This window comes from Scyliorhinus torazame, chromosome 2 (assembly GCF_047496885.1).
Source record: "Scyliorhinus torazame isolate Kashiwa2021f chromosome 2, sScyTor2.1, whole genome shotgun sequence".
Classification (NCBI taxonomy): domain Eukaryota; kingdom Metazoa; phylum Chordata; class Chondrichthyes; order Carcharhiniformes; family Scyliorhinidae; genus Scyliorhinus; species Scyliorhinus torazame.
The window spans coordinates 82,448,745-82,463,164 of record NC_092708.1 but is presented as its reverse complement, the minus strand read 5'-3'; the positions used below and the strand labels follow the sequence as shown (position 1 = coordinate 82,463,164).

General features: G+C 49.4%; 1 protein-coding gene across 1 annotated transcript in view; it reads right to left on the bottom strand.

Moving 5' to 3' along the window:
• The window catches only part of parp14rs1 (poly(ADP-ribose) polymerase family member 14-related sequence 1), a 92,409-nt gene that overhangs the window by 56,713 nt on the left and 21,276 nt on the right, over positions 1–14,420 (bottom strand). Inside the window, exon 3 of the mRNA XM_072473176.1 lies at positions 11,421–11,460. Within this exon, the coding sequence (XP_072329277.1) occupies positions 11,421–11,460 (40 nt within the window). The remainder of the gene's footprint in view (positions 1–11,420; positions 11,461–14,420) is intronic.

Below are 14,420 nucleotides of genomic sequence, written 5' to 3'. Positions count from 1 at the left end.
GGGCTAAAAAGGTGCGGAGTAGCAGATGGGAGAATGCAGTGGTACGGGTATACCAGGATTGGAGTGCGGAGGTGGCGAGAAGGAGGGCGAGCTTCAACCGAGCCAAAGAGGTGTTGCATAAAAGGAAGGTGAAGTTCGGGATGCTGCAGCCGGCAAGACTATGGGTCACGTATCAGGAGAGACACCATTATTTTGAGACGGCGGAGGAAGCATGGACCTTCATCAAAGAAGAGAAATTGGATCGGAACTGAGGGACTGATGCTGCAGGAAATGTTATTGTTAATGTTATGGTTGAAGTTAATTGAGAAGTAAATTGGGAAGGGGGGAGACATTGGGGAAATGTGGGCGCCGGTGAGGGGGGAAAGACGGGACATAGTTGGAGAATGGGGAAGGGGAGGGGAGGGGAAAGGGAGCTACGCCATAAGAGGCGGGTCAGGTAAAGGGATGTTCCCGCGCCAGAAAGAATAAGGCGGGAAGACAGGCGCAAGGCGGATGGGAGTTCCCCACACGGGGGGGTCGAGGAGTGAGCAGGAGTAGCCGGGGTCAGTTGAAGTCAGCTGACTTATGGAAGTAATATGGGGGGAGCAATCATGCTAGAAAGAGATCTAGCGGGGAGGGGGGGGGGGGGGGCAGGGAGGGGGAGGGGGGGGACAACTGGGTTGCTGCTGCGGAAATCCAAAAGGAAATGGCTAAAGAGTGGGTGGGCGGGAATGGTGTGCGACGCTGGGGGAGCGAGCGGGAGCGCAGAGGCGGGATATGGGACTGGCCTAGAGAAGGTAATGGCTAGTCGACACGGGAGGGGGGCAGGTAGCCCCCTAGTGAGGCTGATCACGTGGAACGTGAGAGGCCTGAACGGACCGATAAAAAGGGCCCGAGTGCTCGCGCATTTGAAAGGACTAAGGGCAGACGTGGTTATGCGCCAAGAGACGCACCTAAAGGTGGCGGACCAAGTTAGGCTAAGGAAAGGATGGGTGGGACAGGTGTTCCACTCAGGACTGGACGCAAAGAATAGAGGGGTGGCCATTTTGGTGGGGAAACGGGTAGCATTTGAAGCAAAGAACATCGTAGCAGATAGCGGAGGTGGATATGTAATGGTGAGTGGCAGGCTGGAGGGAATGGAGGTCGTGTTGGTTAATGTGAAGATAGAGCAGATAAACACGTGGCTAAACAGCTGGTGTAGGAGGGAGGGTTTCCATTATCTGGACCACTGGGAGCTCTTCCGGGGCAGGTGTGACCTGTACAAGAAGGACGGGTTGCATCTAAACCGGAGAGGCATAAATATCCTGGCCGCGAGGTTTGCTAGTGTCACACGGGAGGGTTTAAACTAGTATGGCAGGGGAGTGGGCACGGGAGCAATAGGTCAGAAGGTGAGAGCATTGAGGGAGAACTAGGGAATAGGGACAGTGTGGCTCTGAGGCAGAGCAGACGGGGAGAAGTTGCTGAACACAGCGGGTCTGGTGGCCTGAAGTGCATATGTTTTAATGCAAGGAGCATTACGGGTAAGGCAGATGAACTTAGAGCTTGGATTACTACTTGGAACTATGATGTTGTTGCCATTACAGAGACCTGGTTGAGGGAAGGGCAGGATTGGCAGCTAAACGTTCCAGGATTTAGATGTTTCAGGCGGGATAGAGGGGGATGTAAAAGGGGAGGTGGAGTTGCGCTACTTGTTCGGGAGAATATCACAGCTGTACTGCGAGAGGACACCTCAGAGGGCAGTGAGGCTATATGGGTAGAGATCAGGAATAAGAAGGGTGCAGTCACAATGTTGGGGGTATACTACAGGCCTCCCATCAGCCAGCGGGAGATAGAGGAGCAGATAGGTAGACAGATTTTGGAAAAGAGTAAAAACAACAGGGTTGTGGTGATGGGAGACTTCAACTTCCCCAATATTGACTGGGACTCACTTAGTGCCAGGGGCTTAGACGGGGCGGAGTTTGTAAGGAGCATCCAGGAGGGCTTCTTAAAACAACATGTAAACAGTCCAACTAGGGAAGGGGCGGTACTGGACCTGGTATTGGGGAATGAGCCCGGCCTGGTGGTAGATGTTTCAGTAGGGGAGCATTTCGGTAACAGTGACCACAATTCAGTAAGTTTTAAAGTACTGGTGGACAAGGATAAGAGTGGTCCGAGGATGAATGTGCTAAATTGGGGGAAGGCTAATTATAACAATATTAGGCGGGAACTGAAGAACATAGATTGGGGGCGGATGTTTGAGGGCAAATCAACATCTGACATGTGGGAGGCTTTCAAGTGTCAGTTGAAAGGAATACAGGACCGGCATGTTCTTGTGAGGAAGAAAGATAAATACGGCAATTTTTGGGAACCTTGGATGACGAGTGATATTGTAGGCCTCGTCAAAAAGAAAAAGGAGGCATTTGTCAGGGCTAAAAGGCTGGGAACAGACGAAGCCTGTGTGGCATATAAGGAAAGTAGGAAGGAACTTAAGCAAGGAGTCAGGAGGGCTAGAAGGGGTCACGAAAAGTCATTAGCAAATAGGGTTAAGGAAAATCCCAAGGCTTTTTACACGTACATAAAAAGCAAGAGGGTAGCCAGGGAAAGGGTTGGCCCACTGAAGGATAGGCAAGGGAATCTATGTGTGGAGCCAGAGGAAATGGGCGAGGTACTAAATGAATACTTTGCATCAGTATTCACCAAAGAGAAGGAATTGGTAGATGTTGAGTCTGGAGATGGGGGTGTAGATAGCCTGGGTCACATTGTGATCCAAAAAGACGAGGTGTTGGGTGTCTTAAAAAATATTAAGGTAGATAAGTCCCCAGGGCCTGATGGGATCTACCCCAGAATACTGAAGGAGGCTGGAGAGGAAATTGCTGAGGCCTTGACAGAAATCTTTGGATCCTCGCTGTCTTCAGGGGATGTCCCGGAGGACTGGAGAATAGCCAATGTTGTTCCTCTGTTTAAGAAGGGTAGCAAGGATAATCCCGGGAACTACAGGCCAGTGAGCCTTACGTCAGTGGTAGGGAAATTACTGGAGAGAATTCTTAGAGACAGGATCTACTCCCATTTGGAAGCAAATGGACGTATTAGTGAGAGGCAGCACGGTTTTGTGAAGGGGAGGTCGTGTCTCACTAACTTGATAGAGTTTTTCGAGGAGGTCACTAAGATGATTGATGCAGGTAGGGCAGTAGATGTTGTCTATATGGACTTCAGTAAGGCCTTTGACAAGGTCCCTCATGGTAGACTAGTACAAAAGGTGAAGTCACACGGGATCAGGGGTGAACTGGCAAGGTGGATACAGAACTGGCTAGGCCATAGAAGGCAGAGGGTAGCAATGGAGGGATGCTTTTCTAATTGGAGGGCTGTGACCAGTGGTGTTCCACAGGGATCAGTGCTGGGACCTTTGCTCTTTGTAGTATATATAAATGATTTGGAGGAAAATGTAACTGGTCTGATTAGTAAGTTTGCAGACGACACAAAGGTTGGTGGAATTGCGGATAGCGATGAGGACTGTCTGAGGATACAGCAGGATTTAGATTGTCTGGAGACTTGGGCGGAGAGATGGCAGATGGAGTTTAATCCGGACAAATGTGAGGTAATGCATTTTGGAAGGTCTAATGCAGGTAGGGAATATACAGTGAATGGTAGAACCCTCAAGAGTATTGAAAGTCAAAGAGATCTAGGAGTACAGGTCCACAGGTCATTGAAAGGGGCAACACAGGTGGAGAAGGTAGTCAAGAAGGCATACGGCATGCTTGCCTTCATTGGCCGGGGCATTGAGTATAAGAATTGGCAAGTCATGTTGCAGCTGTATAGAACCTTAGTTAGGCCACACTTGGAGTATAGTGTTCAATTCTGGTCGCCACACTACCAGAAGGATGTGGAGGCTTTAGAGAGGGTGCAGAAGAGATTTACCAGAATGTTGCCTGGTATGGAGGGCATAAGCTATGAGGAGCGGTTGAATGAACTCGGTTTGTTCTCACTGGAACGAAGGAGGTTGAGGGGCGAACTGATAGAGGTATACAAAATTATGAGGGGCATAGACAGAGTGGATAGTCAGAGGCTTTTCCCCAGGGTAGAGGGGTCAATTACTAGGGGGCATAGGTTTAAGGTGAGAGGGGCATGGTTTAGAGTAGATGTACGAGGCAAGTTTTTAACGCAGAGGGTAGTGGGTACCTGGAACTCGCTACCGGAGGAGGTAGTGGAAGCAGGGACGATAGGGACATTTAAGGGGCAGCTTGACAAATATATGAATAGGATGGGAATAGAAGGATACGGACCCAGGAAGTGTAGAAGATTGTAGTTTAGTCGGGCAGTATGGTCGGCACAGGCTTGGAGGGCCGAAGGGCCTGTTCCTGTGCTGTACATTTCTTTGTTCTTTGTTCTTTGTTTGTGTATGCCCCAAACTGGGACGATGCGGGATTTATGAGACGGATGCTGGGGCGTATACCGGACCTGGAGGTAGGAAACTTGATTTTAGGAGGGGACTTTAATACGGTGCTGGACCCGGGGCTAGATAGATCCAGCTCAAGGACCCGAAGAAGGCCGGCAGCGGCCAAGGTACTTAAGGGGTTTATGGACCAAATGGGGGGAGTGGATCCATGGCGATTTCTTAGACCTAGGGCTAGGGAGTTTTCCTTCTTCTCCCATGTCCATAAAGTGTACTCCCGGATAGATTTTTTTGTTTTGGGAAGGTCGTTGATCTCTAGGGTGGAAGAAGCTGAGTACTCAGCCATAGCGGTTTCGGATCATGCCCCACATTGTGTGGACCTGGAATTAGGAGAGGAAAGGGAGCAGAGAACACTCTGGCGATTAGATGTGGGACTGATGGCGGATGAGGGAGTGTGTGCAAGAGTGCGGGGGTGTATTGAGAGATACCTGGAGGTCAATGACGATGGCGAGGTCCCTGTGGGAGTGGTATGGGAAGCACTAAAAGCGGTGGTCAGAGGAGAGCTGATCTCCATTGGGGCCCACAAAAGGAAAACAGAGGCCAAGGAAAGGGAAAGATTACTGGGGGAGATTTTAAGGGTGGATAGGGAATTTGCAGAGACCCCGGAGGAGGAATTGTACAGGGAGAGGAGACGACTCCAGCCGGAATTTGACCTTCTGACCACCAGAAAGGCGGAGGTACTGTGGAGGAAGGCACAGGGGAGGAGGTATGAATATGGGGAAAAGGCTAGTCGCCTGTTGGCTCATCAATTGCGAAAGAGGGCAGCAGCGAGGGAGATAGGAGGAATTAGAGATGAAAAGGGAGACATGGTGCGAAGGGCAGGAAAGATAAATGAGGTGTTCAAGACCTTCTATGAGGAACTGTATAGGTCTCAACCCCCAGAGGGAGAAGAGGGGATGCGGCAGTTCCTGGACCAATTGAGGTTCCCGAAAGTGGAGGAGCGGGGGGTGGTAGGCCTGGGGGCACCGATTGGGGTGGACGAGGTTATTAAGGGACTGGGAAGCATGCAAGCAGGGAAGGCCCCAGGACCAGACGGGTTCCCGGTGGAGTATTACAGAAAATATGTGGACTTGTTGGCCCCGTTGATGGTGAGGACGTTCAATGAGGCCAGGAAAGGGGGGACTCTACCCCCGACAATGTCGGAGGCGACGATATCGTTAATTTTGAAGAGGGATAAAGATCCGTTGCAGTGCGGGTCCTATAGACCCATTTCATTATTGAACGTGGACGCCAAATTGTTGGCAAAGGTACTGGCATCGAGGATAGAGGACTGTGTCCCGGGGGTGGTGCACGAAGACCAGACAGGGTTCGTAAAAGGGAGACAACCTAATGTTAACGTGCGACGACTATTAGGGGTGATAATGATGCCCCCAGTGGAGGGGGAGGCAGAGATAGTGGCGGCAATGGACGCAGAGAAGGCATTTGATAGGGTGGAGTGGGAGTATTTATGGGAAGTGTTAAGGAGGTTTGGGTTTGGGAACGGGTTTATTAGCTGGGTTAGACTTCTTTATGGGGCTCCAACGGCAAGCGTAGTTACAGGTCGACATAGATCGGAGTATTTCCGACTATATAGGGGAACAAGACAGGGATGCCCGCTGTCTCCATTGTTGTTCGCGTTGGCAATTGAACCTCTGGCCATGGCGTTGAGAGACTCCAGGAAATGGAGAGGGGTGATTAGAGGGGGAGAAGAACACCGAGTCTCGTTATACGCGGATGACCTATTGTTATACGTGTCGGACCCAGCGGGGGGGATGATAGAGGTTATGCGAATTTTGAGGGGGTTCGGGGATTTCTCGGGGTATAGGCTAAACATGGGGAAGAATGAATTATTTGTGATACATCCAGGGGACCAGAGTAGAGAGATAGAAGGCTTGCCTCTAAGGAAAGTGGAAAGAAACTTCCGATACCTGGGGATTCAGATCGCTAGGAGCTGGGGAACCTTGCACAGACTTAATCTGACACGGTTGGTAGAACAAATGGAGGAGGACTTCAAGAGGTGGGACATGCAGCCTCTATCGCTGGCGGGCAGGGTGCAAGCAATTAAGATGATGGTCCTCCCGAGGTTCTTATTTGTATTTCAATGTCTCCCTATACTAATCACCAAGACCTTTTTTAATAAAATAGACAGGAGCATCACGAGCTTCGTGTGGGCAGGGAAAGTTCCGAGAGTAAGGAGGGGGTTCCTTCAGCATAGTAGGGACAGAGGAGGATTGGCACTACCGAACTTGGGCGATTACTATTGGGCCGCCAATGTGGCAATGATACGTAAATGGATGATGGAGGGTGAGGGAGCGGCGTGGAAAAGACTGGAGAGAAAGTCCTGTAAAGGGACGAGTTTAGAGGCGCTGGTGACGGCGCCGCTACCGATCTCACCTAAAAAGTTTACCACGAACCCGGTGGTGGCAGCAACATTGAATATCTGGGGACAGTGGAGGCGACAGAGAGGGGTGCGGGGAGCCCTGGTGTGGTCCCCAATCAGGAACAACCATAGGTTTGCCCCAGGAAGAATGGATGGAGGATTTCAGAGCTGGTACCAGTTGGGAATTAGGAGGGTGGGAGATTTATTTATAGATGGGACTTTTGCGAGCTTGGGAGCATTGGAGGAAAAGTATAAGTTGCCCCGGGGAAATTTCTTGAGATATATGCAGGTGAGGGCGTTTACTAGACAACAGGTGAGGGAATTTCCGTTGCTCCCGACACAGGGGATACAGGACAGGGTGCTTTCAGGGGTGTGGGTCGGAGAGGGCAAGGTGTCAGAGATTTACCGAGAGATGAGGGAAGAGGGGGAGGAGTCGGTGGGCGAACTAAAAGGAAAGTGGGAAGAAGAACTAGGGGAGGAGATAGAGGAGGGTACGTGGGCTGATGCCCTAAGCAGGGTAAATTCCTCTTCCTCATGCGCCAGGCTTAGCCTGATTTAATTTAAGGTGCTACATAGAGCACACATAACGGGAGCAAGATTGAGCAGGTTCTTTGGAGTGGAGGACAAATGTGGGAGGTGTGGCGGAAGCCCGGCAAATCACACACATATGTTTTGGTCGTGCCCGGCACTGGAGGGGTATTGGAGTGGAGTGACGGGAGTGATTTCGCGGGTTTAGTTTAGTTTAGGTCAAAGATAAAGGGGTTTTGTTACTTGTGTATTGTTAAAAATGTCTGTATTGTTCTTGTTGTGTTTGCTTTGTAAGACGGGAAAAATTGTTGTTTGGGAAAAAAAATTCAATTAAACATTTTTTTTAAAAAAAGGACGAACGCTCTGGATCTTTTCACTGGGCTGTTAAGTCCCCTGATATTCCAGGTCACTATTCTAATGTTTTTTTTTTTACCCTCCTGGTTATCGTACTCACCATGAGGCCGAGCCCCTGCGCTCCAGGGTTTCCTTTAGTCCAGGAGCCACCCAACAAGGCCACCGACTATGCGTACACCATGTGGGTGAGCCCCTGCACTCCGGGATTTCCCTTTGTTTGGGGACCCTCCAAAATGGCTGTCTGTGGTGTGATTGTGTTTTTTGTCGCCATGTGCAGTCTGTCATAGCCAGCCTAAAACCAGTCCTCCCTTGTCTCTTTGTTCCCCCTATGTTTCTGCTTCCCCCTCCCTCCCTCCCTTCCCTGTTCTCCCCCCCCCCCCCCCCCCCCCGTTCTCACACCCCCCAGCCCCTAACTATCCACCCACCAGTGGTGTACACCCTTCCTGTTGCCAGCCACTCTCTCGCTGGTGGAAGATGTGCCATGCCCCCCCCCCCCCCCCCCACCCTCACTCTTACCTTCTGGCGCTAGTGTGGTGCCCCCACTTCTGGGGTCGGTCTAAGCCTACCCTTCACCTGCTCCTTTTCTTCCTCATCCTACCCCTCTCCTGCACTCTGCTGTCCTCGCCCCTTCCTTTCTGCGCTTTAGCTCTCAGGTTTAGAGTGAGGCGGTACAATACCGCACAAATTGCCTTTTCAGTGTTTTAGTCTCTCGGGGTGACCATTTCACCGTTGCCTCTTTGCTGCCGTCCCAGCCCGTTCTCTTGGTCAAATTTGTCCATGTCCCAGGGGCCGTAAAATAGTATTCCCTGCCCTGGAAAGTGACCCATAATTTGGCTGGGTGCAGCATCCCAAACCTCACCCCACTTTTGAACAGGGCCACCATTGCTCTGTTAAACTCCACCTGGCGCATGGCCAGGTCTGCCCCAATGTCCTGGTATATCTGAATCTGGTGTCCCTCTCAGTTGCAGGCCTTTGCTTGCCTGGTCCAGCAAAGGATTCTTTACCTGTCCTGATAAGAGTGCATCTTGGCGATTATGGCCATCGGCTGCTCCTCAGCCTTATGTTTCGGTCGGAGTGACCTGTGGGCTCTGTCTATTTCTGGCGGGTTGGGGGAACTGTCCCTTCCCGGCAGGTTTCCCAGCATCTGGGCCGCGTAGTCTGCTTCACCACCAACCTTGCTATCTCCATCCCCAGGGCGACGATCTGGTCACTCTAGTCTGTTGAGGCCTTTTCCAGCTCTTTAACAGTCTTCCCCTGGGCCTCTAGATGCCTCTCTGCCTTGTTCAGGGCCACCTGATTGGTGGCTAGAGGCTCCGTGACCGCCACCTTGACCGCTGCTTTTATGTTAGCCTTGATGTCCTCTTTGAGCTCCCATAGCTCCCTGGTGAGGAACGTCTTCCATCTGGCCCTCCAGCGAGGTGGAGCTCCGTGTGCAGCTTGTTGGTCCCGCTCTTTTAGGTGTGGCTGGAATTTCTTCGCCTTGTGGGTCCGCCACCCCATTCGCTTGCTTCTCCTGGATTCTGCTGCTTTTTTGCCTCTTTTCGGCCTCTGGGGCTGCCGTTGTTCGTCATCACTAGTTGTATTTTGATTGGAGAGGGTGAGGACAACCTTTGTTCCCCGGTTCTGGCAGGCTGTTTTGACTAAAAGAACCTAATTTTGATTTCTGAAGAGGAAATCCACCTTCCATGCGTCCGCTCAGTACACCCCCACCACCGGAAGTCCACTGCTCGGAATTAGGACCCCTGAGCAAAAGGTTAGTGGGTCTTAAAATCCAAATCTTTTCTGGCACTCTTGCTGGAAGTGTGGTGGGAAAATGGTGCAATATACTGGGATCCAAATAAAGCAGCTCCAGACCTTGTCGGAGACCGTGTCGGAGAATCCCGCCCAAGGTCTCTCGTGCTGGAGGGTGCATCGAAAGGGCTGTCCCAGCAAGTTTCCATCACCTGGAGCCTGGGAACAAGCCAAGTGGAGGCAGGTATACAGCTCTGCGAGCTGGTGAATGATGACCAGAAGAGTTCAAATATTTCTGGCACATTATCAGTGCAGGAATAACAGATTTTATGGTCCTTCCAGATGCTGAACATTGCCATATTCTTAAGTAAAATAATAGCCTTTTCACTGGCAACAGAATAGAAACCCTCAAATATGTAAGTGACATTTTCTAAGATGTGAATTAAACTTGAGAAACTGTATAAAAGGATCATTGAAACAGGAGTAGACCATCCAGCCCTCGAGCCTGTTTCACCATTCAATAAGATCATTGAAATAAGGTTCCATTAAAATTACAGTAAACACTTACCATCCACTACAATTGCAGTCAATTACAAGAAGAATGCATTTATTTAAAGAAAATACGGAGGCATAGTTTTCTCATTTTGGATCTTCCTAATATTCATAATCGTGCAACCAACTACCTCCCCCCACCCACCCCCCAATAACATTGATTTACGGTCATCTGATCAAAATATTTTCAACTCCTTTACACAAGTATTTTCTTCCAATTTCAGCCTTAGTGACTTAATTCCAGGTATCCTACATTAGTAACTTTCAGTGCACATAAATATATGGGTGGCATGGTAGCACAATGGGTAGCACTGTTGCTTCACAGCTCCAGGATCCCAGGTTCAATTCCTGCTTGGGTCACTGTCTGCACGATCTCCCTGTGTCTGTGTGGGTTTCCTCCGGGTGCTCCGGTTTCCTCCCACAAGTCCCGAAAGAAATGAAAATGAAAATCGCTTATTGTCACAAGTAGGCTTCAAATGAAGTTACTGTGGAAAGCCCCTAGTCGCCACATTCCGGCGCCTGTTCGGGGAGGCTGTTACGGGAATCGAACCGTGCTGCTGGCCTGCCTTGGTCTGCTTTCAAAGCCAGCGATTTAGCCCTGTGCTACGTGCTGTTAGGTGAATTGGACATTCTGACTTCTCCCTCTGTGTACCCGAACAGGAGCCGGAATGTGGCGACTAGGAGCTATACACAGTAACTTCATTGCACTGTTAATGTAAGCCTTCTTGTGACAATCAAGAGTATTATTATATCATTCTGTATATGGAAAATATGCCCTCATGAACTCTCCAAAACATGTTAATGGGAGGAATATGTCCGATGAAAATCTCTTATTTTTCTGTATTCTTTAATGAGATGAGGGCATCGCTGGAAAGGCCAACATTCATTGTCCAAACCTTAAAAAAAAAAATGTTGAGTACCCAATTTTCTTTTTTCCAATTAAGGGGCAATTTGACGTGGCCAATCTACCTATCCTGCACATCTTTGGGTTTGTGACGGTGAGACCTATGTAGACACGGGGAGAATGTGCAAACTCCACACAGACAGTGACCTGAGGTCGGGATTGAACCCTAGTCCTCGACGCCGTTAGGCAGCAATGCTAACTACTGCACCACCATGCCGCTCCTTCATTGCCCATCCTAATCGCTTTTGAACTGAGTGACGTGCAAGGCCATTTCAGAAGGCATTTAAGAATCAACTACATTATTGGGGTCTGGAGTCACACGGAGGCTAGTGCAGGTCAGGATGGGACATTTCCTTCCATAAAGGATTACCAGATAGCTGTTTGCAAAATCAACGAGAGTTTCATGGTCACCAGCTTCATTGTTCAATTATTAATTGAATACAAGTTCCACCAGTCACATGGTGGGATTTGAACCTATGTCCCCAGGCATATCAGTCTGGGCTTCTGCATTACCATCCAGCAACATCACCATTATGCCACCCAAGAGAATCGATGTTTAACCTTTTAGAAGAAAGTAAAAGTACCTTGCTCTGTTTTTGGCCGTTTTCTCATGGAATTCAGGTCCTGTTAAAGCACAAAAATAATGTCAAGATTTAAAAGGAATCAAAACTTCATTTGCAATTTGCACAAAATTCCACATTTAGCATTTGTAATTTTTTTTTATTCGTTCATGGGACGTGGGCATCGCAGGCTGTGCCAGCATTTACTGTCCATCCCTAATTGCCTGTGAGGGGGCAGTTAAGAGCCAACCACATTGCTGTGTGTCTGGAGTCACATGTAGGCCAGACCAGGTAAGGACGACAGACTTCCTTCCCTAAAGGACATTAGAACAAAGAACAAAGAAAAGTACATCACAGGAACAGGCACTTCGGCCCTCCAAACCTGCGCCGGCCATGCTGCCCGTCTAAACTAAAACCTTCTGCACTTCTGGGATCCGTATCCCTCTATTCATGTATTTGTCAAGATGCCGCTTAAATGTCACTATCGTCCCTGCTTCCACCACCTCCTCCGGCAGCGAGTTCCAGGCACCCACTACCCTCTGTGTAAAAGACTTGCCTCGTACATCTACTCTAAACCTTGCCCCTCTCACCTTAAACCTATGCCCCCGAGTAATTGATCCCTCTACCCTGGGAACAAGTCTCTGATTATCCACTCTATCTATGCCCCTCATAATTCTGTAGACCTCTGTCAGGTCGCCCCTCAACCTCCGTCGTTCCAGGTAGAACCAGATGGGTGTTTACGACAAATCAAGAGATGGCTGCCAGAGCCGGGGGGAGTAGCCGGGAGCAACTTTCTGACTGCTCCGTGGGTTTGGGGTCAAGTGGCCTGGCGCAGACCATCATGGCTAAAATATTTAAGGCCATAAGACATAGGAGCAGAATTAGGCCACTCGGCCCACCGGGTCTGCTCCGCCATTCAATCATGGCTGATATTTTCTCATCCCCATTCTCCTGCCTTCTCCCCATCACCCCTGATCCCCTTATTAATCAAGAACCTATCTATCTCGGTCTTAAAGACACTCTGTGATTTGGCCTCCACGGACCTCTGTGGCAAAGAGTTCCGCAGATTCACCACCCTCTGGCTGAAGAAATTCCTCCTCATCTCTCTTTTAAAGGATCGTCCCTTTAGGCTGAGATGGTGTCCTCTGGTTCTAGTTTTTCCTACAAGTGGAAACATCCTTCCACGTTCACTCTATCCAGGCCTCGCAGTATCCTGTAGGTTTCAATAAGATACCCCCTCATCCTTCTAAACTCCAACGAGTACAGACCCAGAGTCCTCAACCAACAACAAAGAACAAAGAAATGTACAGCACAGGAACAGGCCCTTCGGCCCTCCAAGCCCGTGTCGACCAAGCTGCCCAACTAAACTACAATCTTCTACACTTCCTGGGTCCGTATCCCTCTATTCCCATCCTATTCATGTATTTGTCAAGGTGCTCCTTAAATGTCACTATCGTCCCTGCTTCCACCACCTCCTCCGGTAGCGAGTTCCAGGCACCCACTACCCTCTGTGTAAAAAACTTGCCTCGTACATCTACTCTAAACCTTGCCCCTCTCACCTTAAACCTATGCCCCCGAGTAATTGACCCCTCTACCCCAGGGAAAAGCCTCTGACTATCCACTCTGTCTATGCCCCTCATAATTTTGTAGACCTCTATCAGGTCGCCCCTCAACCTCCTTCATTCCAGTGAGAACAAACCGAGTTTATTCAACCGCTCCTCATAGCTAATGCCCTCCATACCAGGCAACATTCTGGTAAATCTCTTCTGCACCCTCTCTAAAGCCTCCACATCCTTCTGATAGTGTGGCGACCAGAATTGAACACTATACTCCAAGTGTGGCCTAACTAAGGTTCTATGCAACTGCAACATGACTTGCCAATTCTTATACTCAATGCCCCGGCCAATGAAGGCAAGCATGCCGTATGCCTTCTTGACTACCTTCTCCACCTGTGTTGCCCCTTTCAATGACCTGTGGACCTGTACTCCTAGATCTCTTTGACTTTCAAAACTCTTGAGGGTTCTACCATTCACTGTATATTCCCTACCTGAATTAGACCTTCCAAAATGCATTACCTCACATTTGTCCGGATTAAACTCCATCTGCCATCTCTCCGCCCAAGTCTCCAAACAATCTAAATCATGCTGTATCCTCTGACAGTCCTCATCGCTATCCGCAATTCCACCAACCTTTGTGTCGTCTGCAAACTTACTAATCAGACCAGTTACATTTTCCTCCAAATCATTTATATATATACTACAAACAGCAACGGTCCCAGCACTGATCCCTGTGGAACACCACTGGTCACAGCCCTCCAATGAGAAAAGCATCCTTCCATTGCTACTCTCTGCCTTCTATGACCTAGCCAGTTCTGTATCCACCTTGCCAGCTCACCCCTGATCCCGTGTGACTTCACCTTTTGTACTAGTCTACCATGAGGGACCTTGTCAAAGGCCTTACTGAAGTCCATATAGACAACATCCGCTGCCCTACCTGCATCAATCATCTTTGTGACCTCCTCGAAAAACTCTATCAAGTTAGTGAGACACGACCTCCCCTTCACAAAACCATGCTGCCTCTCACTAATACGTCCATTTGCTTCCAAATGGGAGTAGATCCTGTCTCGAAGAATTCTCTCCAGTAATTTCCCTACCACTAAAGTAAGGCTCACCAGCCTGTAGTTCCCTGGATTATCCTTGCTACCCTTCTTAAACAGAGGAACAACATTGGCTATTCTCCAGTCCTCCGGGACATCACCTGAAAACAGTGAGGATCCAAAGATTTCTGTCAAGGCCTCAGCAATTTCCTCTCCAGCCTCCTTCAGTATTCTGGGGTAGATCCCATCAGGCCTTCGGGACTTATCTACCTTAATATTTTTTAAGACACCCAACACCTCGTCATTTTGGATCTCAATGTGACCCAGGCTATCTACACACCCTTGTCCAGACTCAACAGCTACCAATTTCTTCTCTTTGGTGAATACTGATGCAAAGTATTCATTTAGTACCCCGCCCCTTTCCTCTG